Raw genomic sequence first — 18,921 nt, 5'->3', positions numbered from 1 at the left:
TTGTATCATGAGAAAATCCCAATATGCAGTAAATTATTTAACTCAATTTGGCAATAGTTGAGCCGCATTTTTACGTGATCTACTGTTACCTGAATGTTCGCGACAATAAAAACAGCAGAAGTTGCGCCACGCGTCATAGAAACAAACTTCCAATAGAAAAGGGTGCTCAAAATTTTCTATCTCGAATATCAAACCAAACCTGGACAGCCTGTGTACTTTAAAGCAATCACATATTAGTCTTTAGATCTATGCCTTAGAAATGTTTTATTTTAATTTTAGTTATAATGCATTCGTTGTGATTATACGCTTGCAAATTTTAATTTAATATAAAAATGTAAAAAATTAATTTTGATGTCTTATTAATTTATTTGACGCCCCCCTTGTACAGCTTCAGCACCCCCTCTAGAGGGGCGCACCCCACAGTTTGAGAACCGCTGCCCAACGTCATCCTACAGACCACTGTCCTATGCTGCCATAACTATCCTCTCCCCCGTCATCATTTTGCAGTCTTAAATCGCCTTCATATTGACTCTTCTGCATAGGAAGTAATCTACCTATTTATAAAAGCCATGTCAATCTAAGTATTTAACGCAACCCTAAATTCAAACTAAGAAATTAATAGTAAAATATGTATTTTTCTCCAGAGCCCAAACTTTGTGACGGGAGTTTTGAAGTCTCATAGGGCCAGATGTGATTAACAAATGAGAATACATCCAGTGCTGCAGATGGCTCCACCCACACCTATATACTATATATAGTAATATATAAGTAATTGGACCTTGAGGTTACAAGAAAAAATAAAATGAAAATCCTTGGTTCTTCAAGTAATCTGGTTGGTTGAGGAAGATGAAATAAAATTTTTTTTGAGTTGATATGGTAGTGATGCTATCATGATTTATATTTATAATAACTCTACCTCAGATTAATCAAATACAGGAAACTGAGAAAACGTTTAATGAAATCAATTCCAGGCAAAAGTATACTCCCTTCTGATACTGAAAGATTTGCTAAAACCTCAAATTATATCAGCATAGTGAATGTCATTCTCCTAGGTATCTAGGAAATCGCCATATCAGTAAAAAAATAAATGTACATGTTAACTGCACTTCATATATCTCTTAGCAGAAAACACAAAGGTTCACTTCCTTAAAGATTCTTCAGGACTCTTGGTGTCAATCTAAATAAAGTAAATCAGTACTTAAGCAAAGCAACATAAATTAAAAGATATTGGAGTTAAATGTTGATTAATAAAAATAAATATCTGAGGCTTTCATTTTGATGGCAAACCCCTTTCCACAGTCACTTTCGTCAATGTCATGTGCTGTAGAGCTCAACCGCACTTTTATTTAGCCTATGGACGAAGGAAAGAATACATATTTGAAGGCCAATCATATGGCTGTGTGATAGGAGTAGTCTGCTGTGGAATATTATATTGTGGGATCTGTACAGGAATTCCTGATGGGTCAACATTCTGCTGGATGATAATTACAGGCTGTAAGAAAATAAAAATAAAATAAAAATAAAATATAAACAAGAAAGCTTAGCACTTTGGACTGGAAATTGATAAGGTGTTTAGTGCAGGGTGACAAATACTTTCACATACTTAATATAAAACTGAATGTAAAAGAATATTATGTAGAATTATTACCTGGTCTGGGTTTCCACAGGTTGCTTTGCAGCCATAGATTGATGTGAACAAGCTCACCCAGAACTCGAGAATAGTGAAAATCAACAGGATACCCTTAATTCCTTGTATAGCCTCATAGAGAACTGACAGAGTTGTAAAGGCCACTGAAGAATTCTGCTCAAGTAAAAGTATTATTCAGTAAAAGTAAAGGTTTAAAATGTGGAAATCACTCACATATAAGTAATAATAGTAATAATAATAATACTATTTAGTTATATTAGAAAATCAAAAATGAAATGAATAAATATTAGGCAAGTACAATCAGAATAGCACAGCTTATAGAAGCAAATTTCAGAAACTCAAAATCTGGAGGTTGTGCCACACTTTCTCAAATGCATGCAAGTACTGAAAATGAAAAAAAAAATCTGTACCCATTTGGATCAGGAAGTGTTTTAGACAAAAATGGTTAATGATTATTATTGATCTGAAGTAGTTAGAGTGTACAAATCCCGTACATTTTTTTCAGTTCTTACTTGAAATTTGTGCCTAGATATACAGCACTGTGTTATCAACATATAAAATTGCTTGAAAGAGGATGTGGGATGCAGCTATTGCCAACAGCTCTCCGTGTCCTTGGGAGTTGCCCTCACCATTACTGTTCTCTTTTGGAACTATTTTACTATGGTCTGGGAAACAAATGCATTGCTCAATAGATGAGTGCCCATATTCATATACAGAAAATGTCTGCTGAATATGCTGAACTTACCAATGTACATTAAGAAAATGTGTACAGATTTAGGAAATGATGTATGTGTTGTGTACAGCTGACTTATGTATTGTAAAACTGAAGGGAAACATCTTTTTTCTTTATAATGCTGTCTGTTATTATGGCTTATCCTTTTGGAAAAATTGAATCTTTTTGGTAATAAAATGTGGCTACCAGTATTTTACTGTGCAATCAGCTATGATTTTTAGCATTTATGCTGTATTATATTAAATACCCTGCTAGTTTAAAAAAAACAACATTCTTCCATGTCTCTTCATAAATCTGAGCTCCTGGATAATACAATAGGTTCTGATAAAGTGAGCTACAACCACCTACCGTATATAACTGAGGTGAACTACACAGCCATGACATTATTTACTTAAACAATTTGGACTATAAGATCGTGACCTACATCCCGACAATTTTTTGTGCAGTTTTATTTTAAACTGTGAACTTTGAGCACAGGCAATCAATTGTATTTTGTAATGATACATCTTGAAAAAAGTAACAAAGCAGAATCATTACTAAAAATAATTAAAGAGGAAATGTATTTATGCATGATTTTAAAAATACTTTAAAAAAATACAATTTCATATATAATCTACTCAAGAACCATAACAAAAGTGAATGTACTTCGTGACTTTACATCACTGGACATTGATACAAGAGTATTATTTTACAGATCTTTCTGTAATCATCTTCAGAATGTGTTATACTGCTATAAAAATTAAGTTGAGTATTTTACTTGACTTTTAAGTGCTTTTAAAAATAAAATTTGTTGATATTTGTGTATTTAATAAATGCACACCACCCTGCACAAATCAGGCCATAAACAAGCTTTTGACATCAATGCTTATCAGCATTGTGGAGTGTGACTTTTAAAAAGGACTTAGTTATATTATTTGTTACTCACAAAAAATAAACTAAATCCATTACATACAGTAGTTAGCTATTTTAAAATATAATGCCTCACAAACAGTGTATTACTTTTTCCTCTTTTGCATGAAAAACTGCACATTTCACTGACCAGCATTTGTTATTAAATCCACATCTCAGAGTTGGCTTATGTCAATATTGTGCTGTGTGCAAGATTAAAAATTAACCTTCAAATGCAAAAAGAAGGAAAATGTTTTGTTTCTTTACATTGCTGAAGGATGAGTCGCCCATTGTTTGAACTGTCATTTCAATTTATTGCCAGCTGTAGAGTAGATAATAAAAATGGCAAACCAGAATAAGTCGCATTAAAATTCCAACTAATATGGAAATGTTAAGTAAGCTACCTAAAAAAGCAATGTAAGAAGATCAATAGTCCATTGGGACTTGCCGTTGGTCGAGCACCGTTGTGGCCTGGTGCTACAAAGTTAAATAAGCCAGTCATAATGATTGTGCCTTTGTGATGTCACTATAAAAACAAAACAAAAAAAAATTGACAAAATAAAGAATATAATAAAATAACAGATCTTTCCATCTTTTTGTGGACCTGTAGAAGACTTTTCATGGACTGGTGTCTTGAAACCCCTGACTAGCAGTTTGGGAAAGTCACCACACTGGCTAAAGTTGGAGACAGCCATTCATGTTAATAGCTTGCTGATGCACTACCAATATGTCTGGAAGAATGTCAGAAGCATGTGTTGCACTCTCCTATATCAACTTTTAAACAGATTCTTTGAAATGTTAATTGCACAAATAAAACTTGCCCTTCACAGATTCAAAGGTCTATATGGCAGACAGCAATGGCCTTAGAATCCAATGCAACATCTTCCACAAGATACCACAGGCTACACAGTGTTATGCATTTTCCAAATTCACAAAGCATGTGAGCAGGACTGTCAAAGGCTTAACTGCTCAAATTCATCTACATTGTGGATGGCTCAGAATTCATGTTATTCTTGCTGGGTCAAAGGTTGAACTTTGAAAATTTATATTGCACTGACAATATGTTTTATAATTTACTCTATACCCCCTTCTGGGCAGATTTGCTGAATGTAATCTTACCAGGAGCATAAGAGTCCAAAAACCTACATCATGTCTAAGGATCACTGCAATAAATAAGCCTCTCAATCATGAGATAGTCATGATCTTAAAACTGACAGTTGCTTTGGCATTTCTAATCTCATGGCATGCAATGTGTCATAGAGTGTCTTTTTTTTAAAGACCTGCACCCAACCTGTACCTGCAAAAATACAACTGCACTGAGCCACAAAGCCACAAATAAATGTTCCTTTACTAGACTTGACCTGATTCTTTAAGAACTGTGGCTTTATCCAAACCTAGTTATGTTTATTGTTAAGAACAATATCACAATAGCTATTTGTAAATTTTTAATGTAAATAATAGTATACAATTATAAGAAACAATATATTTAAAGGTGTGTGTCAACAGATGATCATAATCCATGTAGAACAATGGTGGGTATAAAAATGTAGCATCCACCTGATTCTGTATCCGGAACAAAACTTAGAAGGCTTACTAAGTTCTGTTAATTGTCAATGTCAAATAAACACATAACAATCAATTTCAACTTTACATCAAATATACTTAAAAATACAAAAGGAACACCTTAAACATACCTGATCTGTGCTAAAACTGTACAAATATGTCAGTAGTTTTATGCTCTATTATTAAAGAACCTTGAAATGCTTTTATTTGGGAAATGATTCACTGTAAAACACTTCTGATTTTATTAACCTTCTTCAGTGACACTCAAAGTTACATAATTAAATATTCACTTTTAGTACTCCTGTACTTTGGGTAGAGAGCACTTTTTTGACATTCTCTACTATCCTGAGTATTGGATTTAACAATATGCTGTCTCAATGAAAATTTTAGAGATCCTTATATACAGTATTTAATGTTAATTATTTTTATTCTGAAATCTACCACCCATCCTAGTTTTGATTTTGTTTTGATTCTATCAGTTTCTATTATGAATTGATCCAGAAAAAACAAAACATAAAGAAAATTACCTCGAAATGAATAATTGGAATATATTTGACGAAAGCGGGGATTAATTCCTAAATCTATTGAATATACGATGATTCCAATGCAGCTGAAAATTGTGCTGATGATATTCGTAGCCAAGGCTCCTTTAATCTAAAACAAAAGATATTCAACCCAATTAACTTATTTAAATTAAGCAATATGTTCTTGTGTGAAATACTATTTAATAAATACTTTATCAATTCCTTTTATAAAGTTTTTTTATTTTTCTGCCCAATATTTTGGAAAGTAAAGCAGAGAGGGTTATTGTTTTATAGACCAAATGTATGTATTACAGGAGGAATGGAAATTGATTTCTTTGATTTTGCAAACCATTGTAGCACAAGCTTTTGAAAACAAGAAAAGAAAATCACATCAGAAATCGCTCATATGCATTTCTTCCCTCAGTTCAAAGTCACCTTGTTTAAGCAAATATAAACATGAAGGAGAAAGCCAGGTACTGTACTACATAGTAGACAGTCATATTATGAAGAAAAGACTTTTTATACAGAAACAGAACAACATGTGACAATTAAGCTGTCATAACCAGCACACTCATAAAAATATTTTCACACTTAAAACATGCTACTGAGGCTCCAAGGAATTAAATGAAAAGTTAACAAAAGGTGTTGTAAAAATCTTCACATGCTAATGTTAACTTGAAAGAAAAAAGAGTAATTATCTGGTTGTCCTAGGATGAGCTACCAAGGGATTACATCACCCTGGTCAACCTGTGCAGTGGGCTTGAGCAACATTGGCACCAGTCTATACAAATGAAACTGTAATGTATTGAAAGCAACACCAGTGCTGATAAAAAAGAACTGTTGGTGATGAAGTAAGTTATTAGAAACACAGGAGAATATAACTAGAGCAGGAGGCACCAAGGATAAAGTGGTGGAGATTAAAAGAAGAAAGGCTAAAGAATAGGTTTAGGTAGATATTTTTAAATGAAGTGCAGTCATTTGAGAATGTGGAAGAATGGTGGGAGAAGAATACTAAAATTGTATTAAGAGTAAGTGAAATCAGTGTTGGGGAGGATGACATGAAGGAGCTCACCTGGGTACAAAGAGACATGGTGGTAGAACAGAGAGGTGAGTTGTGATAAAAGCTAAGATGGAGGCAATGAAGACATGGTACTAATCAAGGAGAGGAGAAAATAGGGAAATATATACTGTAGATAAACAAAAAAGTAGGCAAAGAGGGCAAAGGCAGAGGTTCAACAAAAGTGGGAGAGATATCAAAGAAAATAGGGAAAGTGGTTTTGGGTAGCCTGGACAATGAATATGTAGCAAAAGAGTGATGGGAAATGAAGTACAGGGGAGGAGAAAGCAAGGGAAGCCAAAGCAAAGGTGGAGTGTTAAAGTAAAAAGATCTGAAGGTAAAGGGTCTGACTAAGGGAGAGGTGTAGGATGGAGCTGTATGGAGAATGATGATCAAACACATTGACCCCACATAGAAGTGGTAAAAGATGAAGAAGAAGGAGTTTTAAAATGTAATACCTTGTTTATTAGTTAAATACAAAAATGATACAAATATTGGAAAAGCTACTGCGGGCTTATTTTTGTGAGGCTGGCCACAAAGACAGGGCTTGTTTTTTTTATATTGGCTTTATTGTCTGTACTCTACTTTGTTTTGTCAAATTTTTATTCATTATTTTTTGTATTTTGCATTAAAGTTTTATATCAGTCTCAGTCTACACCAGTGTGCCACGACCCACTTTGGGCTGTTGTTGCCATTCTTGAATTGTGTGTTGCCATCCAGGGACTCTATTTAGGGACACTGCCATCTATTACAGTGGTGTTGAACTGCACCTTGCTGTCATCTTTTACTGATTTCCGTAGTCATCAGGCATCCCACTCAGGACAGGATTTATGGCATCCTGGCCGGATATTACCTGCACTTAATCCATCCTTCCATTATGGCATCCCAGCCAGCAAAGGGAAACATCTCGATCCTAGTTGGGATGCGGCATCTACAAGATACAAACTCTTATTCTACAAGTCTTTGTTTCACATTTAGTTAATAGGAAAGGGCTCTTTGCATAGCCACAACTTTTGCTTTGTGATTCAACCATGATTCATGTCTCAAATTTTGATGTTGTACTTCCTGATTTGGACTTTATGCTCTATCTTTTTATTAATCTTTTGGATCTCCCTTTAAACCACATTTTCATTTCTTAGTCTTTTTACCACTTTGACCTTCATACTGTTCAGAACACATTGATCACGAGATAACACTCCAGTCACATAATTTCCATCTTGACACAATATTAAATCGAAAGCCAAATAATGTGAAAATGAATGACATGAAGTACAATGCTTGTGTGAAATATGAAACCTGATACAATCACAATGACATGATTGTGGCTGATTAGAACCTAAGGCCAAATGTGCCAGACAGATTGTACGTTACATGTGTAAACTATCTAAGGGCCATGTTGATTTATCTTACAAATGCTGAAAAATTAGTGAACAAAGTCTCCTGCTTCTATATTTGAAGATTTAAAAACAAATTGTTATTTCAAAAGCTGCAACAAAGGTTTAATTATGGGTTAAAACACAAGTAAAAATCTCTAAAGAGCTGAATCGTGTCTCTTAACATACATTCTGTGCATTGTACTATTAATAGTGAAACAAAGCAAAAGAAGAAGAATCTCATAGTTTCTATTCAGACTTAAATGAACAGATAGGAACAAAGAACTAGACAGATCTTTATACTTACTTGACATGGTTGCATCTTATCTGCAGCACAAATAGACAGACTTCCAGAAATAATGTACTGTAGAAAGAGCAAAAGAGAAACTTGAAAATATCAATAAAGGAAATTGAATTGAAACAAAGATTCTAATACATTGTTAACTTAATATTAGGGATCATGTTGGCACAGTATTTTATTCTGCTGGCTCACAACTTCAGCATTGTGGGTCACTGCATATGTGGAGTTTATACTTTCCTACTGTCAGAATATATCAGTTTCTGGACTGGATGAAGGATAAATTTACAACTAGGATAAACAAAACAATTTCCAGTAATGAAAGAGCACCATGTTTGCTATACCAGTCATGCAATGGTAGAAAAGGCAGTGGTTACAAGAACATCTGAACAATTAAAGCAAACAAATCTTTGTCTTACTTTCAATTTCATGCTGATACTGTGTAAAAGAAGGTTATAGGAATGAAGTACAGCTAAATCATAAAATCAAAGGAATGAGAGAGTGGGTTATAAATGATCTGTGACAATAACAGCGATGAGAAATATACCCCAGCACTTGTATTTGTGAAATTTAAACATAGGCCACAGTATGTTTCTGAACAGACTTTATGACTGGATGGTCCTTTATGGAACTACCCTGAACTGGTAGAGAGTATTCAGTTAATGTATGATGACTGTGTTTGAAATAATTAATATGTTATTTGTTGATCTTCAGAAATCTATACTTTGCTTTAACTGCCTTTATATGTGCTACAAATAGCCAAATAATTCTGATGGTATTAATACACAGATACACTGTGTATTAGACTGTGTACAATTAGACATGTCAGACACTGACAGTTTCACTAAGGCTAGTTTCTTTCATTTTAGAGACATTACATTATTTACTCTGATTCAGTTTGCAAGCTGATTCAGGGTTTTTCTTCTCTCACCTGAAGAAAATGGAACTGACTTCATGTAGACTGCTGAAATACAAAGTACAGAATAAATACAAATCCTGAAGGCAGGCTATGTACAAATGGCTGAAAAAGAGACCATATTAAACCTGATCTGTCATCACTGCATTAAACTCCTGTCTCATTTTTGACTGTTCAGCTCTTTATACCAATATACCCTTTTAATCAAAAACAAAGAAAATGGTACAATAGTGCAAAAACATAGTAGTCCTACAACAGGTTTTGGTGAACACATTCCAGCACATGCTCATCTTTGGATAGAGAGAGGAATCTGGAGTACCAAGAGAAAAACCCACACAAACATGGTAAGTACATGCAACTATCACTCAAACAGTGCCCATCCTGGGTGTTTAATCTATTTTCTGTAAGTGTGAGGTGGCAGGACTTGGTGTCTCTAAGTTAACACCATTTAAGTGTAAAATATGTATGCAAGAGTATGCTTTGTGATAGATTGATAATTGCCTTCTGCCAACGGATACGAAGGCACTAATTGGTCCCATATGATAGTACATTGAAAATGTATTGGTAATCCAGTGCACCACTGACCAGGTGTGTTTTGTGACATAATACAAATCTTTAAAAAACTAATGGTATACACTCAAAAAATTTCTACACAAAATAAAGTTTAAATGATTGATTGGAGGTATGGTCACATAGTGGTTAACGCTGCTACATCAGTTTCATGATGTTACTGTTATTTTCAGCTCACTTCTTTCTGATAGCACAACCAAGTAAAGCAATATTATTCTGACATATGTCTGTCCAAAGTTATTATTTGTAGCTCATCTGCATTTTGCATGCATAGTTATCCATCCATCACTAATTTTCCTAAGCACCTGTGTCCATTATGTGACCAAGATTGAACCAGAACTTGTCTTAGTTGTAATGGGCACAGGAAAGGCACCATCTCTGGTAGAGACACCAGCCCACTTTCAGGGCACACTTATGCACACAACAAAATTCTCTCATATTTGGCCAGTTTAGAGATACTAATAAACTAAACTTAAATGTCTCTATGATGTTTGAGAAACATGCAAACTACATACAAGCATTGTGGCCAGACCTTCAAAAATGCCCATGTCCATAGAGATGTGAAATTCACAATTCTGATATTTTGTCAGTTTATTATAATTATTCATATATCCATTTGTGACCCTTTTTAGGGTCCTGGGGAATTAACATTAGTGCTCAAGTGCTGCCTAAATTCTCTCCTGTCTCTGTCTCCAGAGTGAACCTTTGGGATGCCATGAATTGCAAATTCTTCAGACCTGACCCTTTGCATGTCAATGGAAAACAGTTTCATTAGGCTCTTCTGCATGAACAGGATAACATTTGACAATTGCTGATTGAGAGGATCATTGGCTCTGAGGTATGAAACTGTAGTGGCTGAAAGGTGAGTTTACATAAGATACAGGAGGACTGCATGATGACTGTAATAAATGTTCAAAGTTCTTGTTGCCATCAGAAGAGGCACTAATGAAAATGAAACCATCTGGGACTTAGAAGCTAACCAAGTTTTCCAATAAGGATTATGAACCATGCAACTATTAAAAGAGATGTGATAAAGCCCCTGGAAGGACATGACCAAAAAAAAAAATCCTACTCTTAATGCTCATTATTAGATACCCCATGTGTAATTAAAAATATATTCTGACAATAAAAGCAGTGAGAAAATGATTCAACTCTCTGCTGTGTTTTTTCTATTGCAGTTCTGTCTGTACAGGTTTGCCAGTGTATGTGACTGGGATATTCAGGTTTGACCAGGTAAAATTCATTTCATTTTAACAAAGGCATGTCACTTGTCATGAAACAATGACAATTTCAGTGGCCTAATGAGAAATGACTCCTTAGTTATGTGAATACCACAATCCATTGGTTGATTTACCCACACTGGACTGGGCAAAACTCACATGCAGTCAAAATGTGGTACATGTACAACTCTCATATGTTGTGCGAATAAGAAGCTGTCTGTGAGCTAAGAAGTAGCTGTGGATAGCAAGCTAAGCATTACTTCAAGGTAGTGCAGTGGTTAATGCTGCTGCTTCACAGATCCAAAGACATGGGTTTGAATGTATTCTTTTATAATTTAGCCAATATTCATTTTTAAAGAGTGTTACTGTGTACGTCACATCAAAACAGCATGTTGGGCAGTGAGTATTGTTGACAGTCGATATACAGTATGTACATGTGAAAGTTTCCTGTAACTGCACTCTAAAATATATTCTTATGTTTGAATGAAAATGTGCTAATGTTTGTAACAACAACAACAACATTTATTTATATACCACATTTTCATACAAAAAGTAGCTCAAAGTGCTTTACATAAAGAAGAATAGAAAAATAAAAGACACAATAAGAAAATAAAATAAGTCAACATTAATTAACATAGAATAAGAGTAAGGTCCGAAGGCCAGGGTGGACAGAAAAAACAACAACAACAAAAAAAAAACTCCAGAAAGCTGGAGAAAAAAAATAAAATCTGTAGGGATTCCAGACCATTAAACTACCCATTCCCCTCTGGTACAATATCAGACAAGTTTCTGTCAGAGTCACTGTAGCCAGTATTTCACTTTTAACTGCCATCTTTACATAAGTGAAATACTATGAAAATGCACAAATTGAAAATATCCCTCAATATCAACAGTACTTTATTTAAAGTTAATTCTTGTGAAATGCTGGCATTTTTTACACTGCACTTGTCACTGAATGTAACTTGTAGCAGGCGTATTTGTGAAATACTTGTATGTTCTGATACAGCTATCTGTTTAGATGATGATAGACAGAACCTGTTACTTGTACCTCCCATCATCCTAAGTACACATCCCAGCCGTGCCATTCCAGTGAATATCTGGTGCTGTGAAGATGAAGTGACACCCGCAGTGTCTCAGCAAAGACAACAGAAGGATTAGTTGTCAAATCATCAGTTAAGCCTTCTCATCTCTTTGAGGTACTGTCTCTTTATCAAAGACTGTAGGATGCTTAAAGGATAAGTTTGGTATTTTGCAAGTTGAAGTTATTCCTTTACAATCATTGTATATATTAATTTGTCACATAAAATTGTGTTGTAAAGTGAGGCATTTTATTTTTATAAATTTTAAAAATTCCTTCTCTAATCTTGCAGATTGCAATGGCTTTAATGGATACAGGGGTCCATAGATGAATGGAAACAGTCTTGAACTTACAGAATATATCCATTTTTCCAGGTAAGAATTTTTTGACTATTGATGTAGTTCTTAAGATTGCACACATATTGCAAATTGCATTTTATAAAGGAAAAAAGTGTGAAGCAAAACACTGTTGTGACATTCAGCATTTTAAAAGCATCTTTCAGGGCCAGGGGCAAGGATTCACCTCAGAAAGTCATCACCAAGCGTTGTTATTGATAGTGAATATGGAAGCTCTGACATGAATTGTTCTTTCTGTTCTGTAGACATCTAGACAGTAATAACTGAAGTCACACTTCGGATTGCTTAGATTCTTTCACTATATGGAAGCTTATTTCATTACTTCAGCAGCTACTTCTACCATGTGGCAACACACACAGCTGCCTCCTTACACTAACGCAGGGTCAGAGGCAATCCGTATGTCACTCTGTCCCCTAGCTCACCATTGGTGGCTACTCATGAAGAGCACAGTCTTAGTCTTTATTTTTCTACTAAACACACACACACTAGTAATCTGTCAAGTGAGGTATGGCTAATAGAGCCTGCAAACAAGGTGATGAATTACAGACTCAGCAAGTGCTGAACATAACTATAGAAAAAACAAAATTGCAGATGCAAAGGAAGAATTATAAGATGAGTATCGCTTGGTGCTTATTGGGTAGTTATAACTTCATCCACAATGAAGGCTGTTAGTAGACAAGTGAAAAGAAAATGTATTCTTAAAAAAAATAGTTCCAACAATCTGTGGTAGAATGATTATCTGTAGTTTCCCTCGTAATCAGAAGGATACCTTATACATGGAAGAGACATATTCTCTAAATTAAAACCTTTGCTGCTTCAAAGTGGATGTATTTGCTACGTTTTAAGGCTTTTTTAGTTACCGATGGACCCATGTATTCATTGGTCCCATTATAAGTAGCACAAACAAACAAGGTGTTTTTAAAATGTATAAACAAAACTCCATTTCAGAAAAAAAATTTTATATGGAAAATAAATAAATACTATGATTTTGAAGAAATAACTTTGAGTTGAAAATTACCAAACTTAAACATAAAATCAGCATACTGTACATTCCCATGGATTATTTTAGTTTACATTATTCCTGTTTTGTGATTTAAAGTACAGCGATATTGCTACACTATCAAATTATTAAGTTTGAAATGTTTTTCTGTTAAACAACTAATAAAGCATTTTGCATGTTTGCCAATATTTCTATTAAATGGACATTTTCAGTGCAAGTTACAATTTACAAACAAAATGTGTTTATGAATATTGTCAGGAATGGAAAACATTTGTAATAGAGGGGCTGTCTCCATTTGAGCTATAGGCCTGAATAATGTTTGAGAGAGGGGTACTGCTGCCTAGTGCTATAACTGATCACCAGTTGCAATGGTGAAATGTTTAGGGTGCAAGTAGTTTGAGTATGATGGTTGTGCTACAGCCAGCTGACAATTTTAGCTTAGGAGTATGGTGCTTTAAGTTTTTAAGCATTTGTTTTGTTGATTATTTTTAATATATATGTTCAAAAGTGAAGAATAGAGTTATAAAGTTAAAGTAATTGTATTAATATTACTAAAATGTCCAGCCCTCAATAGAAAATAAGTTTTGAATTTTAGTATGCATCGAAAAGACTATTTTTCTAATTGTGAAACACAACCAAGCCTTGAAGGGCAGAAAGATATACTGTATGGCACATTTTTCTACAAGAAAAAAATAACATTTTGATTTACTATGTGGTGGCATACCTTGACAGGTTCCTTCACTTTTCCCTTTACCCACAGATTGGATTTGTATGCCAACTGTGTATAGTTTAGAAGTGCTGTTAGTATCTTTGATTTTGAAAAAAATGGACAAAGGTATCATTGTAGTCAAGAATCTCCATCCTGGACCTCCAAGTACATAGAGCTGACCTAATGGACATACTTCATTATTTGAGTCAGCTCACCCATACCACAATCTTAATCTTAACCATAGTGTAACCGGGCAGAGCTCTGGAGGTCTGTAACTAGACTCTACTGAAGCCCATTGGAGTCAGCCCCACCTACCTAGAGCTCCAGGGCGGAGGTTCCAGGCTGCACAGATATGGAAAAATGGTTGATTAAAGGTGAACATATTTAATGGCTGTGGCACATGAGAATATACAAACGTTTCTGCCTTACTAGAAACTAACATCCACAAGAGATAGCCCAGAAGTTTCCAAATTATTATTTGTATTAATTAGTTAAACTTCTTCTTCTTCTTTTTTCGGCTGCTCCCTTTAGGGGTCACAACAGAGGATCATATTTTCCCATATATTTCTGTCCTCTACATCTTGTTCTGTTAAACACACCAACTGCATGTTCTCTCTCACATCCATAAACCTTTGCTTAGGCCTTCCTCTTTTCCTTTTCCCTGGAAGGTCTATTCTTAGCAACCTTCTCCCAATATACTCAGCATCTCTCCTCTGCACATGTCCAAACCAACACAATCTTGGCTCTCTGATTTTGTCTCCCAACCATCGAACTTGAGGTGACTCTCTAATGTACTCATTTCTAATCCTATCCATCCTCATCACTCCCAGTGCAAATCTTAGCATCTTTAACTCTGCTACCTTTATCTCTGTACCCTGCTTTCTTGTCAGTGCCACTGTCTCAAACCCATATAACATACCTGGTCTAACTACCATCCTGTAGACCTTCCCTTTCACTGTTGCTGATATCCATTTGTCACAAACCACTCCTGACACTCTTCTCCACCCATTCCACCCTGCCTGTACTCTCTTTTTCACCTCTCTTCCACAATCCCCATTACTCTGTTCTGTTAATCCCAAGCATTTAAACTCATGCACCTTCATCAACTCTACTCCTTGCATCCTCACCATTCCACTTATCTCCCACTCATTTGCACACATGTATTCTGTCTTGTTCCTACTGACCTTCATTTCCTCTCCTCTCTAGAGCATATCTCCACCTCTCGCTACAGATCACAATATTATCAGCAAACATCATAGTCCACAGGAACTCCTGTCTAATCTTGTCTGTCAACTTGTCCATCACCATTGCAAATAAGAAAGGGCTCAGAGCTGATACCTGATGTAACTCCGTCACTCCTACTGCAGACCTAACCACGGTCACACTTCCCTCGTACATATCCCATACAACTCTTACATACTTCTCTGCCACTCCCGATTTCCTCATACAATACCACAACTCCTCTCGAGACACCCTGTCAAATGCTTTCTCCAGGTCCACAAAGACACAATGTAACTCCTTCTCCATCAACACCCTCAGAGCAAACATAGCATTTGTGGTGCTCTTTCTTGGCATGGAACTATACTGCTTCTCACTAATCATCATCTCACTTCTTAACCTAGCTTCCACTACCCTTTCCAGTAACTTCATGATGTAGCTCATCAGTTTTATCCCCCTGTAGTTACTACAGTCCTGCACACCCCCATTATTCTACACCTTTCCCCTGCCACTGCTTTGCAGTCTTCAATTTCCTTCAGATTGACTCTTCTGCATAGGCTCTAATCTACATGTGTGCATCTTCCTCCATTCTTGAACGTAACCCTATGTTCCTCCTTCTTCTTAAAATTTGTATTCACCACAGCCATGTCCATCCCTTTGGCAAAATCCACTATCCTCTGACCTTCTTCATTCCTCTCCTTGACACCATATCTCACCTCCTTATCTCCTCTGTTCCCTTCACCAACATGTCTATTGAAATCTGCTCCAATCACCACTTTCTGTCCCTTGGGTACACTATTCATCACTTCATCCAACTCACTCCAAAAATCTTCTTTTTCATCCATTGCACATCCAACTTGAGGGGTATATGTGCAAACAACAGTCATCATCACACCTACAATTTCCAGCTTCATAATCACTACTCGGTCTGACACTCATTTAACCTCCCAAACACACTTAACATACTGTTCCTTCAGAATAACCTCTACTCCATTCTTCTTCCTATCCGCACCATGATAGAACAATTTGAATGCACCTCCGATCCACCTGGCCTTACTCCACTTCTATTTAGTCTCTTGCACACACAATATATCAACCTTTCTTCTCTCCATCATATCTGCTAACTTTCTCCCCTAACCAGTCATACTGTCAACATTCAAAGTTCCTACCCTCAGTTCCACTCTCTTTAACTTCCTCCTCTCCTCCTGCCTCCGGACACATCTCCCCTCTCTTCTTCTCCTTCTTCTTCTTTGGCCAACAGTAGCCCAATTTCCACTAGCACCCTATTGGCTAACAGTACTGGTGGCGGTCGTTGTTAACCCGAGGCTCGACCGATCCGGTAAGGAAATTTGTATTTTTGTTCACATATTGATCTGGCAAAATTTGACACCGGATGCCCTTCCTGATGTAACCTACCCCATGTATCTGTGCTTGGGACTGGCATGAAGAAAGACACTGGTTTGTGCAAGCCCTGTGGCTGGGTTGTGTTAATTAATTAAACACAATGGTGTTAAACTAAACGACTTTCATTCCAGCCACCCTACGAACCAAAACATAAAGAGGGAGCAATAATAAGGAGATGCATGAACTGACCTTTCACAGCAACTACCAAACACAGGATACTAGTGGTCTGTCAAAGTAAACAGAATCCAGGCCTGCTGCCAGGTTACTTCCGAATTAATTGGAATTGCATCAGTTACTTCCTAGATAAAGTATCTAGAGCCAACATTATTTAATTTAATAGTTAGAAAGTACCATCTGGCTTCTAACAATTACAAACCAAACATTAACAAAAGGAAACAAGTAGGAATTTAAAAATCTTATATATGTTACTGTGATGTGAAATGAGCTTATTTAAATTATAATGCAATTAAAAGAAAGGAGGGCCTCTGGCAATGTTATTCTATTCAAATAACATATTTGTGGTCACTGTAAATGGAAAGTGTGCACAAGACAGTGTACAAAAGTGTATCCACAGTCAGTTATACCAGATACTGTGCTTTTAATCATGGCAATTTATTTTTTGAGATGTGGAAGGAGACTGTAGCATCTAACAAAAACCATCACAGTGGGTATGTGCATAGCCACACATAGGCAGGCTAGGAGGTGAATACACTGACGAATTCTGCCATCATGCAAAGTAAAGTAATGTGCACATTCTTTGCACGTTATACATATTTTGGGGCTTGCATCCAGATTTGCACTATATTGTTTTTTGAATCCAAACTCTACAACAGGGGTCCCAAACTCCGGTCCTGGAGGGCTTCATTGGCTGCAGGTTTTCCTTCTAACCCTTTTCATAATTAGTGCACTGTTTTTGCAAATTAACTTCGTTTGAAGGTTGTTTGTTTATTGTAATAAGGATTTGTTGATTAGATTCATTGTAAATTCTTGTAGACTACACCTTAATTTTCAAGTGTACTTCCTTGTTAGGGAGACCATTTTAGAAACCAGTGAAATGTATTTGCATAGCCCTAAGGCTTGTCAGTATACACGAAATTTCCAGTCAATACAAAATAATTCTTTCCTGTTTGTGTTGCAAGCTTGTGCCAAAAATACAAAAATGAATGTCATCCAGTAAGCAACTAAAAAGTACCTCAGATTTTCATTTTCTTGTATAAGATGACTCCATAACCAACAAATACAGTAAGATATTACATAGACATCTGCCAAGCACAGTGAGATTAACTGACTCTAATCAATGAAGTATTAATCTGAGAAGAGATCATGACATTCAGCTATTATTTCCAAAACATCAGCGAGTTGAGATTTGAAAGTTGCTCAATTATACCAAATGGTAAGTGTTCCAGATAACTTCAGTTACAGTCCTGCTCTTCCAAAATTTTAAACACTGTTTAAAGTCACCTCTTTAACTCCATTTGCTTAAGAGAGAAATATTCAGCTCCTTCAGGATTTTTAACATTACTCTGAGATTTTTCAGTTAAGGAAGACAGAGATTTTGTGATAATTTAGTTCTACTCACTAATCATGACTCAAAACATTGATGAGCACATACAGTGGGATGCAAAAGTTTGGGCAACCTTGTTAATAGTCATTATTTTCCTGTGTAAATCGTTGGTTGTTATGATAAAAAATGTCAGTTAAATATATCATATAGGAGACACACACAGTGATATTTGAGAAGTGAAATAAAGTTTATTGGATTTACAGAAAGTGTGCAATAATTGTTCAAACAAAATCAGGTGCATAAATTTGGGCACCACAAAAAAGAAATGAAATCAATATTTAGTAGATATTACAGCCTCTAAACACTTCCTGTAGGTTCCAATGCGAGTCTGGATTGTGGTTGAAGGTATTTTGGACCATTCCTCTTTACAAAACATCTCTAGTTCATTCAGGTTTGATGGCTTCCGAGCATGGACAGCTCTCTTTAACTCACACCACAGATTTTCAGTTATATTCAGGTCTGGGGACTGAGATGGCCATTCCAGAACGTTGTACTTGTTCCTCTGCATGAATGCCTTAGTGGATTTTGAGCAGTGTTTTGGGTCGTTGTCTTGTTGAAAGATCCAGCCCCGATGCAGCTTCAGCTTTGTCACTGATTCCTGGACATTGGTCTCCAGAATCTGCTGATACTGAGTGGAATCCATGCATCCCTCAACTTTGACAAGATTCCCAGTCCCTGCACTGGCCACACAGCCCCACAGCATGATGGAACCACCACCATATTTTACTGTAGGTAGCAGGTGTTTTTCTTGGAATGCTGTGTTCTTTTCCTCCATGCATAACGCCCCTTGTTATGCCCAAAT

General features: G+C 35.9%; 1 protein-coding gene across 3 annotated transcripts in view; it reads right to left on the bottom strand.

Moving 5' to 3' along the window:
* Window positions 1-388: 388 nt before the first annotated feature.
* The window catches only part of LOC120527820 (membrane-spanning 4-domains subfamily A member 4D-like), a 29,210-nt gene continuing 10,677 nt past the window's right edge, over window positions 389-18,921 (bottom strand). The window contains exons 4-7 of one of the 3 annotated variants that reach the window (XM_039751669.1): window positions 8,094-8,150; window positions 5,363-5,486; window positions 1,649-1,803; window positions 389-1,492 (exon numbers count right to left, since the gene is read on the bottom strand). In XM_039751669.1, coding sequence (XP_039607603.1) covers window positions 1,352-1,492; window positions 1,649-1,803; window positions 5,363-5,486; window positions 8,094-8,150 — 477 coding nt within the window. In that variant the 3' untranslated portion in view covers window positions 389-1,351. Of the gene's footprint in view, window positions 1,493-1,648; window positions 1,805-5,362; window positions 5,487-8,093; window positions 8,151-18,921 lie in introns of all 3 variants that reach the window. The other 2 variants (XM_039751688.1, XM_039751679.1) reach the window with 2 other exon arrangements.

The sequence above is a fragment of the Polypterus senegalus genome, chromosome 1 (assembly GCF_016835505.1).
Source record: "Polypterus senegalus isolate Bchr_013 chromosome 1, ASM1683550v1, whole genome shotgun sequence".
NCBI classification, from domain to species: Eukaryota; Metazoa; Chordata; class Cladistia; order Polypteriformes; family Polypteridae; genus Polypterus; species Polypterus senegalus.
This window is presented reverse-complemented; position numbering and strand designations above follow the sequence as displayed.